The sequence below is a fragment of the Mastacembelus armatus genome, chromosome 22 (assembly GCF_900324485.2).
Source record: "Mastacembelus armatus chromosome 22, fMasArm1.2, whole genome shotgun sequence".
Taxonomy (NCBI): domain Eukaryota; kingdom Metazoa; phylum Chordata; class Actinopteri; order Synbranchiformes; family Mastacembelidae; genus Mastacembelus; species Mastacembelus armatus.
The window spans coordinates 11,173,097-11,194,050 of record NC_046654.1 but is presented as its reverse complement, the minus strand read 5'-3'; the positions used below and the strand labels follow the sequence as shown (position 1 = coordinate 11,194,050).

The 20,954-nt window shown below is 41.2% G+C and overlaps 2 protein-coding genes across 4 annotated transcripts; both read left to right on the top strand.

Moving 5' to 3' along the window:
- The first annotated feature begins 1,292 nt into the window (after positions 1-1,292).
- slc35f4 (solute carrier family 35 member F4) lies at positions 1,293-16,198 on the top strand. Its single transcript, XM_026304444.1, has 7 exons — positions 1,293-1,641; positions 12,868-13,168; positions 13,584-13,803; positions 13,902-14,027; positions 14,127-14,319; positions 14,974-15,063; positions 15,635-16,198. Exons 1-7 carry the CDS (start codon positions 1,293-1,295, stop codon positions 15,874-15,876), a joined length of 1,521 nt encoding a protein of 506 aa, XP_026160229.1. The 3' UTR covers positions 15,877-16,198.
- Positions 16,199-17,937: 1,739 nt separating this feature from the next.
- On the top strand, positions 17,938-20,766 carry LOC113144157 (uncharacterized). Of its 3 annotated transcripts, XM_026330160.2 has the most exons (7): positions 17,938-18,206; positions 18,299-18,481; positions 18,591-18,670; positions 18,855-18,914; positions 19,017-19,100; positions 19,897-20,011; positions 20,121-20,766. In XM_026330160.2, the coding sequence occupies exons 2-7, from the start codon at positions 18,460-18,462 to the stop codon at positions 20,561-20,563; spliced, it is 804 nt and encodes a 267-aa protein (XP_026185945.1). In that variant the 5' UTR covers positions 17,938-18,206; positions 18,299-18,459; the 3' UTR covers positions 20,564-20,766. The 3 variants fall into 3 exon arrangements, with proteins under 3 accessions (XP_026185945.1, XP_026185862.1, XP_026185773.1); XM_026330077.2 differs by having other exon boundaries at positions 17,938-18,481; positions 18,600-18,670; XM_026329988.2 differs by having other exon boundaries at positions 17,938-18,481.
- The last annotated feature ends 188 nt before the right edge of the window (positions 20,767-20,954 follow it).

The window sequence follows — 20,954 nt, the reverse complement described above, 5'->3', positions numbered from 1 at the left end:
TTTCTGGGCATTGGCATTTCATTGTTGTAGCCACAAAGCTGTCCCTAAACTGAATGCGTGAGATAAGTGCTTTGGAGCACAAACAAAGTGAAACAAAAGAACACGAGGTGGATATTGGTTAAGTAAGCAGGCGAGGGGGAGGAAGCACTGCTGGCGTCCAAGGGCATCATAAACTCCAGGATGTGTCTGCAGAACAATGCCAACAGGGGCGCAAATTCTTTACACACTGGGAATCAATTTCACACAAAGAGTGGAGGACTTGAAAAGAGGCGTATCAGAGAGAAAGTGAAATACTGCATCTTATGTTATTGGATTTGGAGCCCAGTTTTTTTTTTGTTTTTTTTTTTGCACAGCATCTGCAAGCTGGGGGATCCAAACAAGTAGGCCTTCCCAACACCAGCACAAAAACCTATGGCCAGCTGAGGAAAAGAGATTGTTCTGGGTTTTACCTTAGAATAAAATTCATGGCATAATACATGCTTAAAAATAATAAGAAAAAAACTTTTATAGTGCGGCATACATAAACTTCATAATCTATAAAGGAAAACTGCGAAAGAGAAAATAAAAATAACACTTGTGGCCCACATTCATGTGCAGAGGCGAGTCGATAGCTGTGCACCAGTGTGAGACAAGCCTGTATTTTTATTTATTTTTTTTTTTTGTGAACAACAAATGGAGACATGGAGGGTCCAGAAGGAAGCAGTGAATGGATGCAAAAAATATTGTTGTAAAAACTCCTTCTTGGTATCAGACTGTTTTTGTGTAGTGTTGAGTAAAATGTTAAGTGTCACAATCAGTGATCAGTAAAGTTTATAGACTTTTCTTTGATTGATAGTGAAAGGAAAAAAGTATTCAACCTTAGAGATAAGCAGTATCTAGGTACCTAAAGCTCACTACAAAAAAATTAAGTGATATTGCAGGAATAGCAGTAATCCCAAATGCAACCTTAGAGTCAAATGCTTTAGCAATACTACAGCCTCACACTGCTGCAGAGAGCAGTACCTCAGTATGGGAAACCACAGACATTATTTCACTGAATATTTTACTGCCATAAATGATGTAGGCCTGAAATACCGTGACATTTTCCTCTTTATGAATTTGTTTTGTGAAGCCTATAATGAATGCTCTCCCTGCTGGCTGTAGCAAAGCTTTTGTTTTTTCTTTTTCTATTAACTGAAATCAGATGCAAAGCATGTGATAGTAGTGACACGCCCCCTAGTGTTTCATTTCTGGAAGGCTCCTGGAGTTGATAACCTTGCTCTGCGTCCGGGAGCATCACTGAAGGAATGTGAATGTGGATTTGGACGTACACCTCTTGCCTGCTAATTGTTGATGCAGCCCCGAGGGTCTCTCGCATGTGTGATCAGGGCTCATCCCCGGTCCCTTCTGATCTCTGGCCGCTCGGACCTACAATGATAAGCACCGAGAGTGTTTTAGAGAGTGGAGACCAGCCTTGCATCCGGCTGGAGCCCCTGAAGAACACGCACTTGCCGGGTAAGACGACGCCGACCGGAGGCAGCCGCGCTGCCTTCATGGACAGCATCCCCAAAGTGACAGCCAACGGGGTGCACGACATAGAGGACCGGATCCTGAGGATCACAGGCTACTACGGCTACAACCCGGGATACTCCAGCCATAGAAGTGAGTGAAAAGATGCGAAAACTAAGTAGACCGGTGGGATCATCAGTGGATGCGACACTTTCAGGCATTTCTCTTCCAGGTGTGATGTTAAGATCATGTGAGATCATGATAGGGAAGCGTGTGGCTGTGAAAGGCTCTGATACAGAAAACAAAATGCAGTGGTGTGTGGAAAAAAAACAAAAAACAATGCACGAATCTTCTTTCCTCGCAAATGACTTTCCATTTTAATTAGGCTATTACAAAATCCGCTGTTGCAAACTGGGCTTTAATTATGGCTGTTATGGAGCAGCAGGATGTCAATCACTGCCACTATGAGCTGAAGGCTGGTGACGAGCAGGCTCATCCATCTCTGAGGCACAAACTGTCAGGCAACGCAGTTACACAGCAAGTGTCAAGTACAAATTGTACTGCCTTTTTAAAAAATCAGTTTCAAAGTTAATTGTTTTGCAGCCTAATGTCGTCCTGATCAGACACTCACACTGGTGAAAGTCACTTACATGGCAGCTTCATATTAGATTCCAGCTGTTAATTAGAACAATACATTTCCCAAGTGACAAATACAGCAGCTTTCCCAGTGAAGTATGCGAATATTTCTCCTCACATGCTGGAGACGTGTCAGTGCTCCTGTGTAATTTTCTTTTGTCAAGGTGGTTTTGATTGGTAGAGCAATACCCTGAATTTTGCTGACACAGAGACAAAGGCTGGAATTGAAAGAGGGAGTTTATGATGCACTTTGTTCAGATATGATTGTTCAAATCTCAGCCTGTAGTTCTGTTAAAACACAACCAGCGGCTGCAGGATTATAACAAAGGAAAAGAACAGTTTCAGTCTATGCAAACAGCCAACCAGCGGTTTTACAAATGACTTTATGCTAATGAGGCAAGGTGTGCACCATAGGATTTTTCAAGGTTTGCAGCTTTAGGGTTTTTAGACTCTCACCTCTGTTACATAATCACCTACTCATTGTACTGCTTCATCCTTCTTTATTAAAGATGTGGATGAACTGGTACTTGTCTCAGATCAATCCCTAAAAACGTAACTGTCCATCTAAACCTGAGCCTCTTGAGATTCAGATTCTAATACACTTCACTCTAAATGAATTGGACTTGTCACACAAGCTCACTAACATCTCCCTCTGGCTGTTACATAAATGCTCAGCTGCAAATTCCTGACTTAGAAATACACGTAGAGGAGAGGGCTGGTCTCTCAATGTTATGATGTTCCTACCCAAACCTACTACCCCTGACACTGTGACATAATGCATTACTCTGACAACCCTGTTTTAAATGGCCAAGAAAACGCGAGTACGCAGAGAGGGTTTCTTTCTGTCGGGAACGGTTCCAGCTGAGGCTCCTACAGATGAGATGAGAGCACCTCAATGGATTTTTAGATGGAAAGCGAGGAAAAGAAAATGAGCCGATCTCCCATTAGCTGCCTCCTGTTTATCAAGGCTGTCAGTTGCAGTAGATTAACCATGAATGCAATCACACACTTTCATTTGAGAATATACCCACTCGTCCAAATTAATCTAGTTGGAAGAGTACCTGATTAACCAGGGGCACTCAAAACTTTAAATTGAAAACAGATTCAACAACTGTAATAGTTCAAGGACCGCTAAAACAACAGAAAAGTGAAAATTGGGCAAATTGAAAGCTCAGGTATCCTTGTATATGTGCTTTTTTTTTTTTACTAATTATGTGAAATGTATCAGCTAGTTGAGAAAATGAGGAAGACACCCACAGAATACTTTGGTGATGAAGTGGCCTATTACAAGATAAGGCTGTTCCCAGTGATTAGTTAATTGATTAACTGAGCAACAAAAGAATCTAAAACTACTCAGTCAGTTCCTGCTTTTTAAATCTGAAGATTTACTTTACTTATAGTGTATAACAGTAACCTGAATATCTGCTGTTCATATAAAATAAAAATGCTTTAAAACAACACAGCGCCAAATGAGCAGACTCACTGAAAATGAAAATATCAGTTTCAGCTCTAGCCCCTAATAAACAGGCCTTTATATGTCCTGCCTTGTTTCCTACTGGGATGGGATATCATCTGTTATGTGATTTTAGATAAAGGAGCAGGTGTGCATTGTAATAGAAACCACACCAAGCCTATAGAAGCCAGTGTATCTGCAAGCTGCAGGGGTATTTGATTTGAGACATTTCTTATTTCTCTGATAAAGCATGCCATCTCTAGCCGTCTATCTGTCAAGAGCAGGTATTACTCAGGACAGCATACTTGACACCATTTTTCCTGCTTGCACAGCTATCAAACATGCTTCGGCTGGTGTTGTAACCGTGAAGGAGTCTGATTAAATTGCTCATGTGCACGTTTGTCTTCCACTCAAACGTATTTGATAAGTCTTGTGAAACTCATTTTCTTGACTGCGTCTTGCTGTCTAAACGCATCACATTCATTTTCTTTGTTTTGTTTACGCAGTGATTGTAAACTTTGAGTTGAGAAACGCATGTCCCTCAGGCTGGTGAGTATCATTTTCCATAACGGGTGACAAAGACAAAAGGAGCATGTAAATAGAACAGTAGACTCAGCCTGCCAAGCCTATGGGATAATGATATATTTAGTAAGATTCTTTTGCCAGTTTGTTATTATAGCCACTTGCCATCTGCTTTGAATTACAAGATGCCTCTGAGGGGGATGGTGGACTACATTTAGTGACAGGGTCTAAGCTGTAATACATGCTGTACAGTTATTATATGTGCAATATTTCTTTGCCTCTGATTGTACAACTACAAAGATGTGCACAAGAGAGAAACTGAAATGAAGTAATTGTAAATCAGAGTGGAGAAAGGACAGCATTTTCTAAGAGCACAGGCTGGGCTCCTGTTCGAGCAGGTAGCATGGTGTATGCACTAAAGGTTTCCTCAGCTTTTTCAGCGTCTACTGGAAAACCAACACAATAATTTGCTGTGTGTCTTGTTTTGAATAGCTAATTTAAAAAAGGCCAAGTGTGTAGCGCTGGCACACTCCCCACTGGGTAAATAGGTACGGTGCAGGAGAAATGACAGGTACTTGTAGAGGCAGCCCCACTCAGCAATATGCCTGTGTTGTTCACCGCTGGCATCGCAGCAAGACAACAGCACAACCAAGCACTCAGAGGAAAATTATGAAGGGAGGGAGTGAAAGGCTACCATTTATCACAATGCACTGTGTTTTCATGTGCACTTCAGTCGAAAGAAAATGTCTGGAGGGATGTACAAAGACAATAGTCATACTTTTAAATCTATTTTCGCTTGAACTGTAATTGACTTTGCAATTTTGAAACCAAGTGTTAACAGCAGGTGAATCTTCACTTTCTTTCTCAAACATTCTGTATATGTGCACGCATTTATTTTGGACTGTCCCGTTCCCATGCCTGCTACTCAGTGCTATTTATAACCAGCTCAGCGTTGAATGGGATATGAGCTTTGCTTGAACAACTCCTGGAGTGCAGTTAGTCTCACATGCTCCTGGGATTGAGCAGAAACAACCTGCGAGTAATGGGTGCAGTATTTCTCCACAGGACTTACAGAGCTGCTGATCTGTACTCATGCCACAGTGCAATCGATCATATGTTGTAGTACTGCGTCACTAATGGTATGCTGACCCCAGCGGTGTGCTTCATGGTTAAGATTTTTTTTCCAACCAAACGCTCTGCTACACAAAAGCAATATTACACAGGCCACTATAAAAGCACAATGTGCGTAGGGTTTGTAGTGGCCTTTTCAGCATGCTGAGTGCTGCTGCACAGCAGGTCCTGTGAGCAGCCTAATACTGCCCTCATGTGGTCTGTAAATCCAACAGCATCAGTAAAGTGACCTTTCAAATCCTCCAGTGACATGAGACACAGTAAACATCTGTTCTTCCTACTTATTATAATTACTATCCCCAATTTGTAAATCATAGACATTAAGACAACATTTTATACCACAACTCACTAGTGAATCCAAAATGTTCACTACCCAATCAAATATCCTCAATGCCTGCTATGCATCCAGTCCTGTGTCAAAACACAGTATTAAGTCATTATGGGCACATTCCCAAATAAAGTAGAGCCTCATCAAATTACAGACTGGCACAGGTACAGCCACATGGTATTGCAGCATAGGAGTACTGGTTGCTCCCTAGGCCAATAATAATTTTTGCCTTTTACAGTACTGTCTAACTTAAAGGTGACTTGAAAAATATATAAATACACAGTAGTACCCATACAGTATTGCAACATATGACCAACAGTTCAGTAGGAGGAGTTAAGATCAGCAGGTCAGTAACTCCTGTGTGGATCAACATTACACCTATTACCTGCAAGGTGTTGTGGCCTGAGGGAATCCATCCTTGTTTCCAATAATGTTCCTTTCAGTAGGGATAATCTATAGAGTCAGAACTACACCGCACAGGAAAAATAGGCTCTAAAAACTGTCTATAGTAATGTTTGTGAACCATCCAACACTGTTGCTGATGAGTTTTACAAAGACATGTTTTCACTGCTTTAATAATTACTAATTAAAACTCCATTCCCATCCACCGGTGGCAGTGAAAACCTCAGCAGCAAATAAGACATCACTATATCAAACTAAATCTATATGCATGACAAGACGCCACTAAGTGAGAACCAGGTGAACTGACCAGTGAATGGTCTGAGCAAATAGACTTTTTACAGTAGGAACATCTGTTCTCATGCCTCTATAATGCAATCCATCATGTTCACCACTAGGTGTCCTCATCTTCCACCATCCTAACTACTTTGACTTCACTGATCAAATGAGTGGAAACACATCTAACAGCCAGAACTTCATTCAGAGGTTGTTCTTTTCCCCATTTCTGCTAAAACTCGGATGTTTCCTGCTTCTTATTTGCTCCTGGTCTTTGCTGAGAGGCGATGAGTAGCAGAGGTGCTAAAGACAAAGAGCCTTGTACCATAAACTGAGGAGCATTTGTTCATTTAAATGACAAAACAGTCTGAATGGGTTGAGTGCAGTGTGCATGGGGGACCTGCCGTTGCTATGGAGGTAAAGAGGGAGGATGTTCTACTATTTTGTGCTTTGATCTGTAATGCAACAGTACAATTGTTTTATCTACACTCAGTTTCCAGAATATTAGGTACACCTAGGTAGGTTATGGAAGATCATCATGTTTGGGTTTTGCTGAAACAATATTTAGAGAGAGCTGCTGGTTCAACCACGTTCTGAAGACTGGACTTTGTGTCGCTGTAAAATTCTAGTATTATACTAAGAGGTACTAAGAGGATGTGGTCCAGGTATTTCTTTTAATCTGATAGCGACTGCCATCCCGGGCTTTGCTGACTTGATAGTTTTTCTGTCCCCTCCCTGTCTAGCTGTTGGATCCATTCATCAGCAGGGCTATTTTTAAGTGTAACCCTCCTTGTCTCAAGGGATTTGTGCCCCCTGCTCATCCCCTGCTTACACATTAATGAACAAACATTTTAACCAAGGCTCGTCTTCTCAGAAACACATAATGCATATACATTAGTGTTGCAGTCATTTTGTCACACTGAGTGAACATGTTAAATATGTGTGTTGCACTGTGGCATTGTTCTAAAAAATAACATCAGAATATCTTTCCAAGCTCCACGCCAATAATAAATTCTGCATTCAAACAAATTTCCACAGTGTTACTGGAACGTGGTCCTGCATTTTTCCATTGTAGTTAACGGCCAAACAATAACTGTGCCGTTTTCTGCTCCCTCTCTTTCTCTCAGCCTGAGAAATGCACAAAAGATCACTCTGATCTGCTATTCTCTTTGTAGAAGAGCCAGAATTTGGCTGATCAGCAAAGACACACAAGGAGGGAGGGGCTGAGGGAGATACTGATATAATGACAGGGATCCTGGAGCACATCTATAGTGTTTTTAACTAACCAACTCTGTACTTAGTGTATTACATGTTTACTTTGTGTATTACATGTTCTATGTCTTTGTCAAGTCATACTGCAATTGGTCCTGGCTTAGATTGTAGTTTAGATTCTGCTGGAGAGTAAGCACTGCATAGCATGGGTTATATTAAGATTGTATTGCAGGCCGCATCAGCTCATATGTCTAATTATGTACAGTAGACAACAAAATGTTGCTGATGTAAAGGCTGAAGCAATATTTAGGTCCATTAAGTCTTCAGGTAGTTGAACCACAACTAGAGATAGAATTGCCAGAGGGTTTTCCTTGAGATGGAAACTCCAGATTTTTGTGGTTGACTCACATGACCCACTCTGACCCGCCTCATTCAGATCCACAAGGTTTCCCTTCACTGTCAGACAGTGATGGAAAAAGTAATAAAATCTTTTATTAAAGAAGCACCATCAAAATGTAAATATTTAATGTAAAATAATGCACCATTACAGTAAACAACCTGCACAAAAAGGTGAAGACGCACAGGTCAGAAGTGCTAACACTAGGAATGATGGGTTAAGGTGATGCAGCACAGCATTTGTTCAGACACAGCATGTTCAGACACAGCATGTTCAGACATAGGCTGTGACCTGGCATCACAGGCCTCCTACTTTTTGCTGTTAAAATAGTTTAGTAAAGCAGAAACATCCAAAAATATATTCAGTACAAAACTCAAGTGCTACTTTATACAGGTCGGTTCTCAGAAATTTGGCTGATGGTTCTGTATGGGTCTGACAGTTTTTGTCTGTTTCAGTGCTCAATTGATTAATGTTGCAGCGGTGGAGGCAACAGGAGAGAGCTCTACTAATAATCTGGCTCTCAAGGGGTAGTGAAGAGCGGGAGATGTGCCAAGAATAGAGAGATTCATTGGAAGACAGAGGACAAGAGTATACAGAGAGACGGTGAGGGATGGAGTGAGGAGAGCTTGGTCAGGTAGACAGGAGAGAGGAGGAGGAAGAGGGAAGGAGGGGGCAGCAGCTAACGCAGCATAATTAGCTCGGGCTGCTTGGTTACCTTCCAAACAAAGCTGCTGATTTGTGGAGCGAAAGAAGAGGAGGGGAAAAGCGAGTGAAACAGAGAAAACAGGAGGGGGGAGGATGAAGAGATGAAGGGGAGTGATTGCGCCATGCCACACACACTTGAAGCTCAGTCTCCCTTGGAGACAGTGGCAGTGCTGGATCACAGCATGACAGTGCAACAGTATAGTCTCCACTTCACTGCACTTCCACTGAGCTATCTCCACTGAGCTGTGTCACTATCCAGACAGACAGAGAGAGAGAGAGAGCACCAGCACCAGTGAGAGCGCTGGGCTGGAGAGGAAGAGTCAGGACTGGAGTGCTGGGAAGACGACAGAAGAGTTGACAGAGATCTAAGAGGAGCGGGGCAATCAAGAGTGTCAGGAAGAAACGGAGGAGTCAGGAGCCTGAGGATGCCCGGAGTTAGCAGGAGGAGCTGCTGAGCGTGCAGCAGCACCCCAGGCACACACGCACACACACACACACATACACACACACACACTGCCCAGGGAAGGACAGTGTATTGTGTCCCCAGTGGAGGATGAAGAAGCACTCAGCCCGAGTGGCTCCTCTCAGCTCGTACAGCACTCAGGTCCTGACCTGCCCCATCTCTGAAGGTAAACCCAAAAAACCAGAAGCCCAAGACGCCATTTATACTAAACTCTGTATCATTTGTGTGTGTGTGTGTGTGTGTTTGCAGGAACTTATTGGCACCATTTGCTCAAACAGGCCTCTTAAAACTACGGAGCATTTTTAATTCACCAGCTTCATATAAAATACAGATAGTATGATGTGGGCATGTACTACTTAAGGCTGAAAAGTTAGAAAAGTCTGCAAAGAGCAGCTACTGAACTGTGCTCTTTTCACCAGGACTTTCTGACAGTCCTCATCTCGATGATTTAAGCATATTTGTATCAATTCAGTTTCCTGTGGGCAGAGGGGAGAAGCTGAATGTGTTGACAGGACATGCTGTTGGCACAACATTTTTCAGTTGTTTCTGGCTGTCCTGTGTGGACCAGCACTGATGTGAAAAAAAGCTGGCTGAAGTCAGCTGTTTTCACATCTGTTCACTTACTTTATGAAAGACTTTTACTCTCCACTCTGCAACATCCTCATACCTAAAAACCTTGAACTTCATTCAAGACCCTCCACCTTTTATTTTTCTAACAGTTCACAGAGCGATACTGCTAACCACCTTTTCATCAGTATCACCATAATCCTTAGATGAAGACCTGGTGCTAAGGGTACCTGGTACTGTTGATGCGACTATGAGCTTCAAATTCAATTCAGTGGTGCTCCATCCGTCAGTGCTGCTGACGTGGAGAGAACACAGAGTGGATTGAAATGTGGGGTTCAAACAGAGTACTGCGTCACACGGAGCCGGTACACTCACTGTTATTGTGTGCCAGCAGTGCAGCACTGTGTTAATGTTTTAAAACACAGCACTAACAAACTGGTGAGGAACTGGATACATGATTTAAAACACTTTCAGTTTTGAAAGAGTAAAGTGCTGCTTTATGTTGGTATTAGACTGTAGCTTTAAAGTGGGGGTTGGTTTAAGCAGATAATGATGTTGTTAATATTTAGCTGTATGTGTGGATAGTCTGTATTTTTACTTTTCTTTTGCTTCATTTATTTTATTACATCTTAACTACAAAAAAATGGTATCTAGCAAAACTGATTAATTGTAGGAACAAACAAAACATCCCTGGTTGCACCAAATTTGTTGACAGCTAGTGTTCAGTTCATAAATTTATTTAATGAGAGACTACTAGTCTTTTATTTGTTTTCATGTACACTTACTCTGAGCTGGCTCAGGTTTACCTCTAATACTACTTTTCTGCTAGAGGGAAGTATTTTGGGCTATTTGTGCTGACAGTCCATGTATGGCAGAGATTACTGTTTCCATTGGAACTTTTTAGCAGCATTATTAGTCAGCAGTAACACTGTCTCTTATGGGAATAGAGTATTGGCCACAAGAGCGGCTTTTATGAAGCAGGGGAATAGTAGCGTTATAATATTACTGCACCTTGGCACAAGATCAGCCTGTAGTGGCTTTTACCTCAGGACAGAAGAGCCTGTATCCAAAACTAAATGCTGCAGCTTTTGTTGGTGCTATGAAGAACGAACTATCTTGCTCAGTGGAGGAAGAGAAGCAGGCATAAAGAAAAGAAAGGATAAAAGCTGTTTCGCTCTTGCAGAAATATCAGATCTCAGCTTTCCAGTTAGCCACCACCAGGCTCATTAGGCTAATTAAGAATCCTTGCTGTGGCAGAATGTAATTAGACCAAAATCCCTCGATGAGACTGTAGAAACTAAACCATATCCGTTTAAAATTTGTTTGCTTTTACTACATAATGCAGATCTGCTTCCAGCTGCATAGGGTGGACTGTAATATCTCAGGGTTTATCTCTGTGATTTCTGAGATACAGACAATTATAGTTTCAGGGTTTCCTGACTCCTGATTCAAACCCAGTACTGTGGCTTATGAATTTCTGAAGTGTGACTAAGTACAGTTATGGATGTGTTGTACTGTAGTGCAATTTTGAACTTCTTGTTCTATATAGTTCACTTTTTCCACTATTTCATACGGTGCTGCCATTCAAAGGGAAAGTTATATTCTAATAAATGATAACTGGTCACTTTTTAGATGTAGAGTTTTCATATTTTAAGTTTATAAAGTACAATAGAGTTACAGATCAGTGGTCCAACATTGTTGGCTTACAACTGCTTACAAAATAGCAGTGTTTAGCTGAAGCTTCTTGCTACATTGTCTGTCCCAAGAGGTAGAATTTTCTAATCTTTCACAAAAAAAGCAAAGATTACAGAAGAGTCTACAGTATTAATAAAACTGTGTAGCTGAAGTTTGTTTTAACCTAGCCTATTATTCATTTCACACTCCTCAGATTTATTTTGTGTCTTTTTAGAGCAGTCCATCTTCCAAGTTGTGAAATAATAATATAGTGCCTAACTTTGTATGAAAAAAGTTTTTAAACTTCAAACTACAGCAGTAAAATTCTGCTTACACATTGATGGATTAACAAATGCATAATGTAAAATGTGATAATATGCCGGTGAGACAAATTTCCAGTGCTGGAACGTGCATTTTCCTAAGTACAATTTTAGATACTTTACCTTGAGTATTTTCATTCATTCAGATTAATAATACATATACATACAGTACTATGCAAATGTTTTAGGTACTTTAGGTGTTTTAGATTCTTATCACAAAACATCATCGGTGAGAGCTGCAGAAACTGATTAGATTTAGGTTTGGTTCCCTTTACTGCACTTTGTATGAAACAAATTTATAAATGAAACAATTTATGTTATTTATATTAAAAGCATCCCCTGTGAATTTTTAGTGCCTAAAATTTTTGCACTGTCCTGTAAAATAAATTAATTTTAATCAATATGAGTATTATATAATGAGTATTAATGAATAAGACTTTTGATCCCCAGGTGAAGTTCACAATCTGCTCATCAGAGTATAAGGTAATAGCACCAGTGCAAGTTCCAATGTTTGCAGGGATGTTTGTAGCCATGGTGGAAATAGCAGAGCTTCACATGCTGAGCCAGCAAAGAGAGCACAGGCAGCATCCAGGCACATGACATCTTTTATTCCTGCTCTGGTGTAAATTGATCACAGTGTGGAAAGGGAAAGAACGGATCTGAGCCCCCTCCGGAAACGCTCACATGTATAGCACTCCACATAATATACAGTCAAGCTAAGGGCCAGAAGCCATTCCTGCCTGCAGTCCATTAAGGCTGCCATGCATCACTTGCACAAGATTAAACACTGACTAAAAGTCATCCAAACCTATCTATGTATCTATCACCATCACCTTGTTTCCAATATTTCCCTTTTCTGAATGTATCAACAGTCAAAACAGAGACTTGCTATGACTTTTTTGTGAAATGTCATGAGGCTCTTGCTTTCTGGGCATCAAGTGTCTCTGCAGACCTGACTTCAATGTATATGCAAAGTATATGCTGTGAGATACACAACCATGATGCCAAAACGTCACAATCTGAACAAAGTCTTGCCTCATGTGTCAGTGCCTTCAGAGCAAGAAACGCAAACAGAGGTAGTGATCTGTGCAGACGATTGATCAATAAAGTCTGTGCTGGACCGCAGCCAGGGAGTCATATAGTTGGCAGCACAGTAGCATATCCAAAAATAGACTGAACAATAGATGGTTAAAGAAACCTCTTCACACTGACATTTTTGAAATTGAAGTTGAACTGTAAGTAAAAGTATACAAATTCATCCTTGTGGCTTTCTTTTCTCCTCATGTCTCTCATTAGGGGAAGATGGTTCAGAGTCTCATACAGAGACACCAGGCAGCGAGACCAGTGGAGAGAGCCGTTCCTACCAAACATGCACCAACACAGCTCTGAAGGTGCTGGGTGGCCTGCTGCTGGTGCTTTGTGTCTCATCCTCCTGGGTGGGTACCACCCAGGTGGTCAAGCTAACCTTCCAGTCGTTCTCCTGTCCCTTCTTCATCTCCTGGTTCAGCAGCAATTGGAACATCCTGTTCTTCCCCATCTACTACTCAGTACATGTGGTTACCACACGGGAGAAGCAGACTCCCATACAGAAATTCAGGTAACTTGCCTACAAAATTAAAATTGAATTCATAAGAGAGAGAAAATGAGGAATATCCTGACTGTTGGATTTTTGTAAGATCTCATATAGCATGTTTAGTCAAGTTAAGGAGAGCACCAAAGAAGAAGAACACAGATAGACTAAGGTTAACCACACTCTAAACTCCATAGGTAATGATCAAGTCTGTTAGGAGGTCACTGTAAAAGCTCCACTAGTGGCCTCTAGAGGCCTTGCTGCTTGCTTACAATCAGTTGGAACAAATTTTAAACCACCTCACGGCCTATGAGGAGTCAGGAAACTAAGCAACCGACATTTCCATGATCAAAGCAAAGTCCTCTTGATAGCAAGGTTAACAGCGACTAATAGGAAAAGACAGGATGGCATGACTTGGTTTGCCCTGCTGTTGCTCCGACAGGGAGTGCAGTAAGCACTTTGGGGAGGATGGGATGACTCTCAAGCTTTTTGTAAAGAGGACAGCACCCTTCTCAATCCTGTGGACGCTGACAAACTACCTGTACCTCTTGGCCTTGAAGAAACTAACCGCCACTGATGTCTCAGCCCTCTACTGCTGCCACAAGGCCTTTGTCTTTCTCCTGTCGTGGATTGTCCTGAAGGATCGCTTCATGGGCGTTCGGGTCTGTATGAAAACACCAACAGTGCAAATTATTATTTTAAAGGCAATTTTTCCTCCTTCTGAGAGATACTGATGGCATCAATGGACCTTTACCTGCAGATTGTGGCAGCCATTATGGCCATCACAGGTATTGTCATGATGGCTTATGCTGATGGTTTTCATGGCGACTCATTTGTCGGTGTGGCGTTGGCTGTGGGCTCAGCCTCAACATCAGCTCTCTACAAGGTCAGACTGTCAAGCACATTACAGGTTGAAGTTTAGGTGGTTGTCTTTATGCAGAATTTATATACTGGTGTGTTTGACTGTTGTCTCCTCACCATGCAGGTGCTGTTTAAAATGTTCCTGGGCAGCGCCAACCTTGGAGAAGTGGCTCATTTTCTTTCCACCATGGGCTTCTTTAATCTCATCTTCATCTCCTGCGTGCCCCTCATCCTCTACTTCACCAAGGTAGAGCACTGGGGCTCGCTGTCCTCACTGCCCTGGGGATACCTGTGTGGACTGGCAGGACTGTGGCTGGGTGAGATGCATGCACTTCCTGAGCAAGTGACAGATTTGTGGTTTCACCCAGGTGTTTCCATGTATTTTGAAATAATTAGTGCTGCAACAAAGAACTATTGTCTTGATTAAATGTGCCTTGGGAAGTTATTATAGAAAATGTATATATACATTCAGTCTACACTTGCCTAATGCTTATTTTTCTCAAAGAACATTTGTAAAAAAAAAAACAACTGCAAAGCTACATGCTTGTGTATCCATGTGTGTCATGGATGCACAAGCATGGATATCCATGTCCTAATAAAAGGAACCCTTGTATTTAAAACATTGATCTATACCACTACTAGTAGCCAAAACAGCAAGGTACTTCTAATCAATACCCTGTGGTTGGTGTGAAAAAACTTTTAAAATCTCCAAAGCTGCAGCTGGTGTGTTTAAATAGCTTGTTTTGTCTGACCAGCACTCCACAACCAGAAGCTGTCGTTTACTCTCATAAGAGACTACAAAATAATACATTTTTACATTCGAAGTGCTGGAAGTGGTGAATGTTGCTTAACAAAAATGAGATGAAAGATTAACACACCATCAAAATTGTTGCCTAGTAATTTTCTGTATATTGACTAATTGTAATTAATTTCTGCTCACATTTATTTTACATTTTCTGTCTCTTTTACAGTGTTCAACATCCTGGTGCATGTTGGTGTGGTGCTGACCTACCCCATTCTCATCTCCATAGGGACTCTGCTAAGTGTGCCAGGCAATGCCGGTAGAGTTTCTTTATATGGTTCAAGTATTTACCTCCAATTTACTAATGATTATTTCCGAAATATTATGGTGGAAATGAATGATTGTAAAAATGAGATTAAATGGCCACACAAACTGCGGTTTTGTATTGAGAGGTCAGCACTTAGGGCCACTGTAGCAAACAGATTACACAGCAAGTCTGTCTCTCTCATCCTGGAAACCCAATCATCGATGTCCCTCAACAAACCCTGCAACTATTCTCTCTCTGAGGGAGGATCGGGTTGCCAAGGCGACACAAAATGCCTGCAGACTAGTTCAATGCTTTAACCATGATGGACTGTATGAAGGTCAGTGGGTTATGCAACTTGTCTCAGGGCTCAGCACAGCAAACACAGAGGATAAGGTGGATTGCTTGTGCTGATTAGAAACCGAATTTACTACACTCATCCCCTAAAGCCGCAGTGTCCTGTGGTTTATCTTACTTTATGTAATTAATCTCAATTTGTTTTTGTTTCTCTCTCACCCTCCCTGCTCTCTCTCCCTGCGCTGCTCTTCGGCTCCGTCGTTTTCGCGTCCTCTTCTTCTTACTGTAGCTGTTGATGTTTTGAAACATGAGGTGATCTTCAGCGTGGTGCGCCTGACAGCCACCTGCATCATCTGCCTGGGCTTCCTGCTTCTTCTTCTGCCAGAGGAGTGGGACTCAGTCACACTGCGTTTCCTGGCCACCATTGCAGACAAGAAGTCAGAGGAACACGCTGAAGAGCTCACAGAGTCTAGTGTCCACACCAGGAGCCGCAGTCGAGCCAACGGCACTGTCTCCATTCCCCTGGCATGACGTGGCTGAGCTCTGCTAGCAGCCTTTGTTAACCAGTCCAGGAGCTACCTGTCTACTCGTGTTCCTCCATGGCCCACACGGGAGGTGAGGCAGGAAGTTCAGTCCACATGGACTCTGTCAAGTAGACTGGAAGTGTTCCCCTGAACTTTAAACTTCACTCTGGGGAAGCATCTCTGTTTCTGTCACTTTACTACAGGAGGTGAAAAGAGAAAATTCATGGATTTTGCTAATTGAAAGGGTGGAAAGTGTTATTTACTTTCTTGAAATACTTTGCCACGCTCAGACCTGTTCCTTGCACGCACCCAAAACCAAGAGCTGACTGATCTCCCCTGACCTGCTCTGCAGCCTGTATTCTGTGAATATAAATATCGATGGGGCCAGTTTGGCTCAATCTTATATGTATTGATGATATTTATTTAGAGCTTTATCAATAAGAGTATTCATTTGAAGTCTTATTGAATAGTATTATATACAAGAATAGCAATTATACTATATGTAAATGTACAGGCTCTTTTGGTTTTATAATAAAATACTTAAAACCCACATTTATAGTGGTGTATTACTAGTTTATCCCAGCACCATGCTATATTATTTAACTGGATCTTAGTTATTTTGTTCTTTTAAAGAGTGTTTATATTTTTTTTTCTGAAACTGAAAGTGAAGAAAAAACCTAAGCACCAAACCATCATATTTGTATCATGGCCAATAATTTTAGCAGAAGTAAGTGGTGTGATTCATACAGCACTGGTAATCTGTAAAGTGCATTGCATTGATGCAGCAGCAGTGACTTTGCAGAATACTTCTCACTACAAAATGCTATGCTGCACTTGGCTGTCACGTACTGACACACACACAAACTGCAAAGTGAAAAAGATTGAGAATAATTGTTTCTACTATAATTTATCCTCTTTCACAGATACACACAATCTGTGGTAATAATGCATGCCTATCTGAAAAAGCCCATGGGACATGTTTTGCCTGTAGAGCATAACATTGCGATAGGCACTTGTCGAAATTGCTTTCCAGTGTCACATAACATGGCAAAATTAAATTTTAGTCCAAATGGAGCTGTTGAGAAAATGAGGGCGTTTTTAGTGCAGTTTCTGTCTTTAGGTATCACTATCACACCCAAGAGTCAGACCACAGCACTGTTATAGAGCATTTGCTGAGGTGACAGTTTGAGCCACAGTTGTGGCGACACCTTGACATATTAAAATAAATGAACTAGAAGTAGCAGAGTAATGTTTAATGTTCAAATCTCATTTCATTAATGAACACTGGCTCACAACTGGATACTAATAAAAAACATTCAGTGGCCAATCAGTCTTTAGTGAATAGTGATTTGTACATATTTTATTAACTATTTATGTAAAGGGGGCAGAAAAAAAATAAAACACAGCCTAGAGGTCTGGCCATATTATAGGTTGAATGCCAATCAGCATCATTTCCCAAAATGATCCAATGAGACAACTAGTAGTGCATCAAATAATAAATAAAACTGTCCAAACTGTAAACGTGCCACTCATCAAAAAGGCAAACAATGAATAACAACAGGACTCTATGTCTGCAGCCAGGAGAGCAGTCAGACTGTACTTAGGCACTGACAATGTTAACATGCAGTATAATGATTGTCTTAATCTAACCATGCATTTATCATGCTAACGTTTGCCAATTAGCACTAAACACCAACTACAGCAGAGGTTGTTGGGAATGTCAGTAGCTTTTCAGGTATTCACCACAAACTCTGGTCAAACTGTAACTGATTGACAACACCAGATGGAAGATCAGGGCACAAATGTTTGTACAGTCCATCCTCTGAGCTTTGTAACAGTGTTGTCTACTCTGTGGGTTTTCAAGCAGTCATGGAGTCACATTTTCAGTCAGTTAACAATTTCCCAAAAGAACCTGCCTTCACTCTTCACCCCTGTGGGCTTTTCAACAAGAAAGGGGTGCAAAAAAACAACAGGCTCCTTCAAGCATTAACTTACGAGTTACAAAGTAACCTGTAGGGACAGTTACCATAGAAACGTAGCTCATTATAATGAAAAAAATCAAGTCAGGGATGGAGTACGCACCTATTCCTTAGACCACAACCAAAAGTGCTTGCTGCATTTATAGGCCTGTTTTGGTAAGAGACAGAGGAAATGTGAAGACTACCAGCTTTGATTGGGAGCAGCTTTTTTTTTTTTTTAATAGAAGAGGCCAAAAAGCCACAGAGACTCAGTATCTAGACAGGAAAGGTAACTAAAACTGGTGGACCTGCAATGACAGAAAGCCCATGATAAGGAATTCAAAAGATGAAATTAGTAATTGGAATTAAGAAAAATATTGTAAGTATTACATTTTACATACCTCAATTTTACTGAAGGAAGATTATTTGAATTAGTCTTTGGGAAAAAGAGCAAGACAATGGGCTCCACAGGCTCCAGAATCAGGCTGCGGAAAGTAACTCCATGTAATAGTCCAAAAGAAGAGGGGGGGCAGCTGGAACAACGATGGACCCTACCTGCTCTGCCCGTCACACGGGAGCAGACGTCAGGATCTCTGGGCCAGAGGACAAACTTGCCTCCACTGAAACAAGAAATGACTCTTTCCACACTCTCAGGTTAGAAGAAGTCTTCTGTCTCTTGATTTTTCACTTCCATTCAGTTATTGCTTTTATTATTTATTTGTTTTTTTAAACAAATCACTCAGTTGTAATACTGATTTAACAGTATGTATAGAACCATACTTTGCAGGAAGTCTTCTACAAAAACAAAGCATCATTCACTCCCACCCACCCAGAAGACCCCAGGTCAGCACAGCAAAATCAGCTACTACACTTTTATTATTTATACAGGCTTTTTTATTGTTACCTGATTTATAAGAGAAGTTTCCCTTCTGTACAACCCTGTGCTGGGACTCTGGGAGACAGTTTTGTATTATTGTTTCTGACATTTATGATTTTTCCTAGACATCCCATCATTATCTCTCCTCAGGCACTGCAACCAATGGCCCTTCAAATTGGCCACACAAGCACTGCCAGTCAAATTGCCATGGTAATAAAAAGTTAATTATAAAGAAAGTTAATTATTCCTGGTGCATGTCACTATCCTCGTGCCATTTTAAAATCCAATAAGGAATTTGGATGTTTCTTCTAGTGCAAGGACTCCAGAGATGGGGGTGTCCACCATTTTTCTGCAACCAGCCGGACAGGACACGCTGGCACCGGCAGAATGATTCAGGTAAAACATGCTGACAAAGTATGGAAGAGCTGAAGTGCATCTATCAACATCAATAATTCATACATTTTTATATTGAGGGACAATTAAAGTGTCAACAGTGCTTCAGAGAGGGAGAGAGAAAGGTAGAAAGATATAGACCAGGAGAAAACATGTGGCAGAAAGAAAAAGAGACAGCTGTGAGTGTGGACCCTTCCTGTCCCACTGGATCTGATTAACATGCCGGTGGAGTGGAAAGTAGGGTGGTCTGCAGCCATGGCTGGCCCTCTATGGGACCTATTTTCAGGATGCAGGGAACAGATGAGCCCCTGCAAAGAACATTTAAGTCTTGACACTCACATCATGAATGGTTTGCTGTAAATCCACGTCTGTCCACATAAAATATATGCTGTAAGATTTTTATAAAAGTGGCAGAATAAATAGATCCTTAAAATTCATGAATTGTCCATCTTTCAAAAATGTACTTAAGTTAAAGGTCATATTATGAGTTAAAAGGTAAACTATTAAAAGTAAAACTATTATAACTAGCCTACTCTATTTTATATCAGATTTTCTAGTTCAAGCCAGTGGTCCCTAGTCTAAGGGGTGAGCCTCTTTTAACAAGATAAACCTGTGGTTATGAATTAATGAAAACATAAGATTTGAAACTAAATGTAAACTCTGAAAAGTAACCATTAAATACATGGTAAGTGCAATATTTCCCTCCAAAATCGAAAGGAAATACTCAAATAAGATACTTACTGAAGCTACACTACTGGAATAAATGATAATGTCCTAAATTACTTTCTACCTCTGGTAGGGAGGGTTTCTGGAGGCCCAGACAGCTCTTGCTCAGCAGGCTCTTCGGTATCGCCACCTTCAAATCCGACAAGCCAAATTGCATCGAAAACATAAGGTCATCTACTCAATTAATGGTAGGACTGCAAATGATTATTTGAGTAACTACACTAGATATAAAATCTAAATGTGGTCTATTAAATAACTGCACTATTTCTTATTTCTTAATTACATTTTGCCCTCAAGTGAGGGGTAACAACACAGACAGGATCCAGAGGGTGAAACTTGTAAAAAGGCCCACAGAGAGGGACATCTTCTGGGATGAAACCACAGGAGAAAGTCTGGACCCCAGTTGTCTTCTGGAGCCAGAATCTCTGCCTCTCCTCTGTGAAGAGACACAGCGTAACCAGCCCAACAAACAGCTCCTGTGCAAAACAGTGGACTGGATCCAGAGTGATCGAGATCAAGGTGCCAAAAACAGGCAGGGGGAGAAAACTGTTCAACAAATTGGACTCAGAGGACTGTTTTTAGACAAAAACCTATTGACAGCTGGAAGGGAAACAGAGAGAGCAGAACACAAGGTTAAAATCCAGAGAGACAGTTGGATGTGTGCTGAGTCTACCAGAGAGGATAGGGCCATAGGTAGGATAAGAGGTGCTAGAGGGATATGGGACAGTAAGCTGGAGTAAGAGCACTTTCTGCATTTACTAATCTGGATCAGAATAAAGCCAAAACATAAGACATCACATAATGCAAATTAATCACTGAACCAGATAATGCACCATCTTGGATATTGGCACAGAGGGCAAAAACAATTCTTATTTCTCTCACCTAATCAAAATCTTGAATTTGTTGCCTAACTTACTTAAATAAATTACATTTTGAAACATCATCTTCATTGTGTTTTGCTAAACACCAACATCAACTAAGCTCTAAAGGTTCAGGACATATGTTTATGGTGCCCCCTATGGGTGGCAGTGATGCACTAAACTTGCTGGGGAAGCAGTGAATCTGAAGCTCATTTAGCTTTCCTCCAGTATTACTAACAAACATCCAACAATAAACTTTGCACTTACTTAA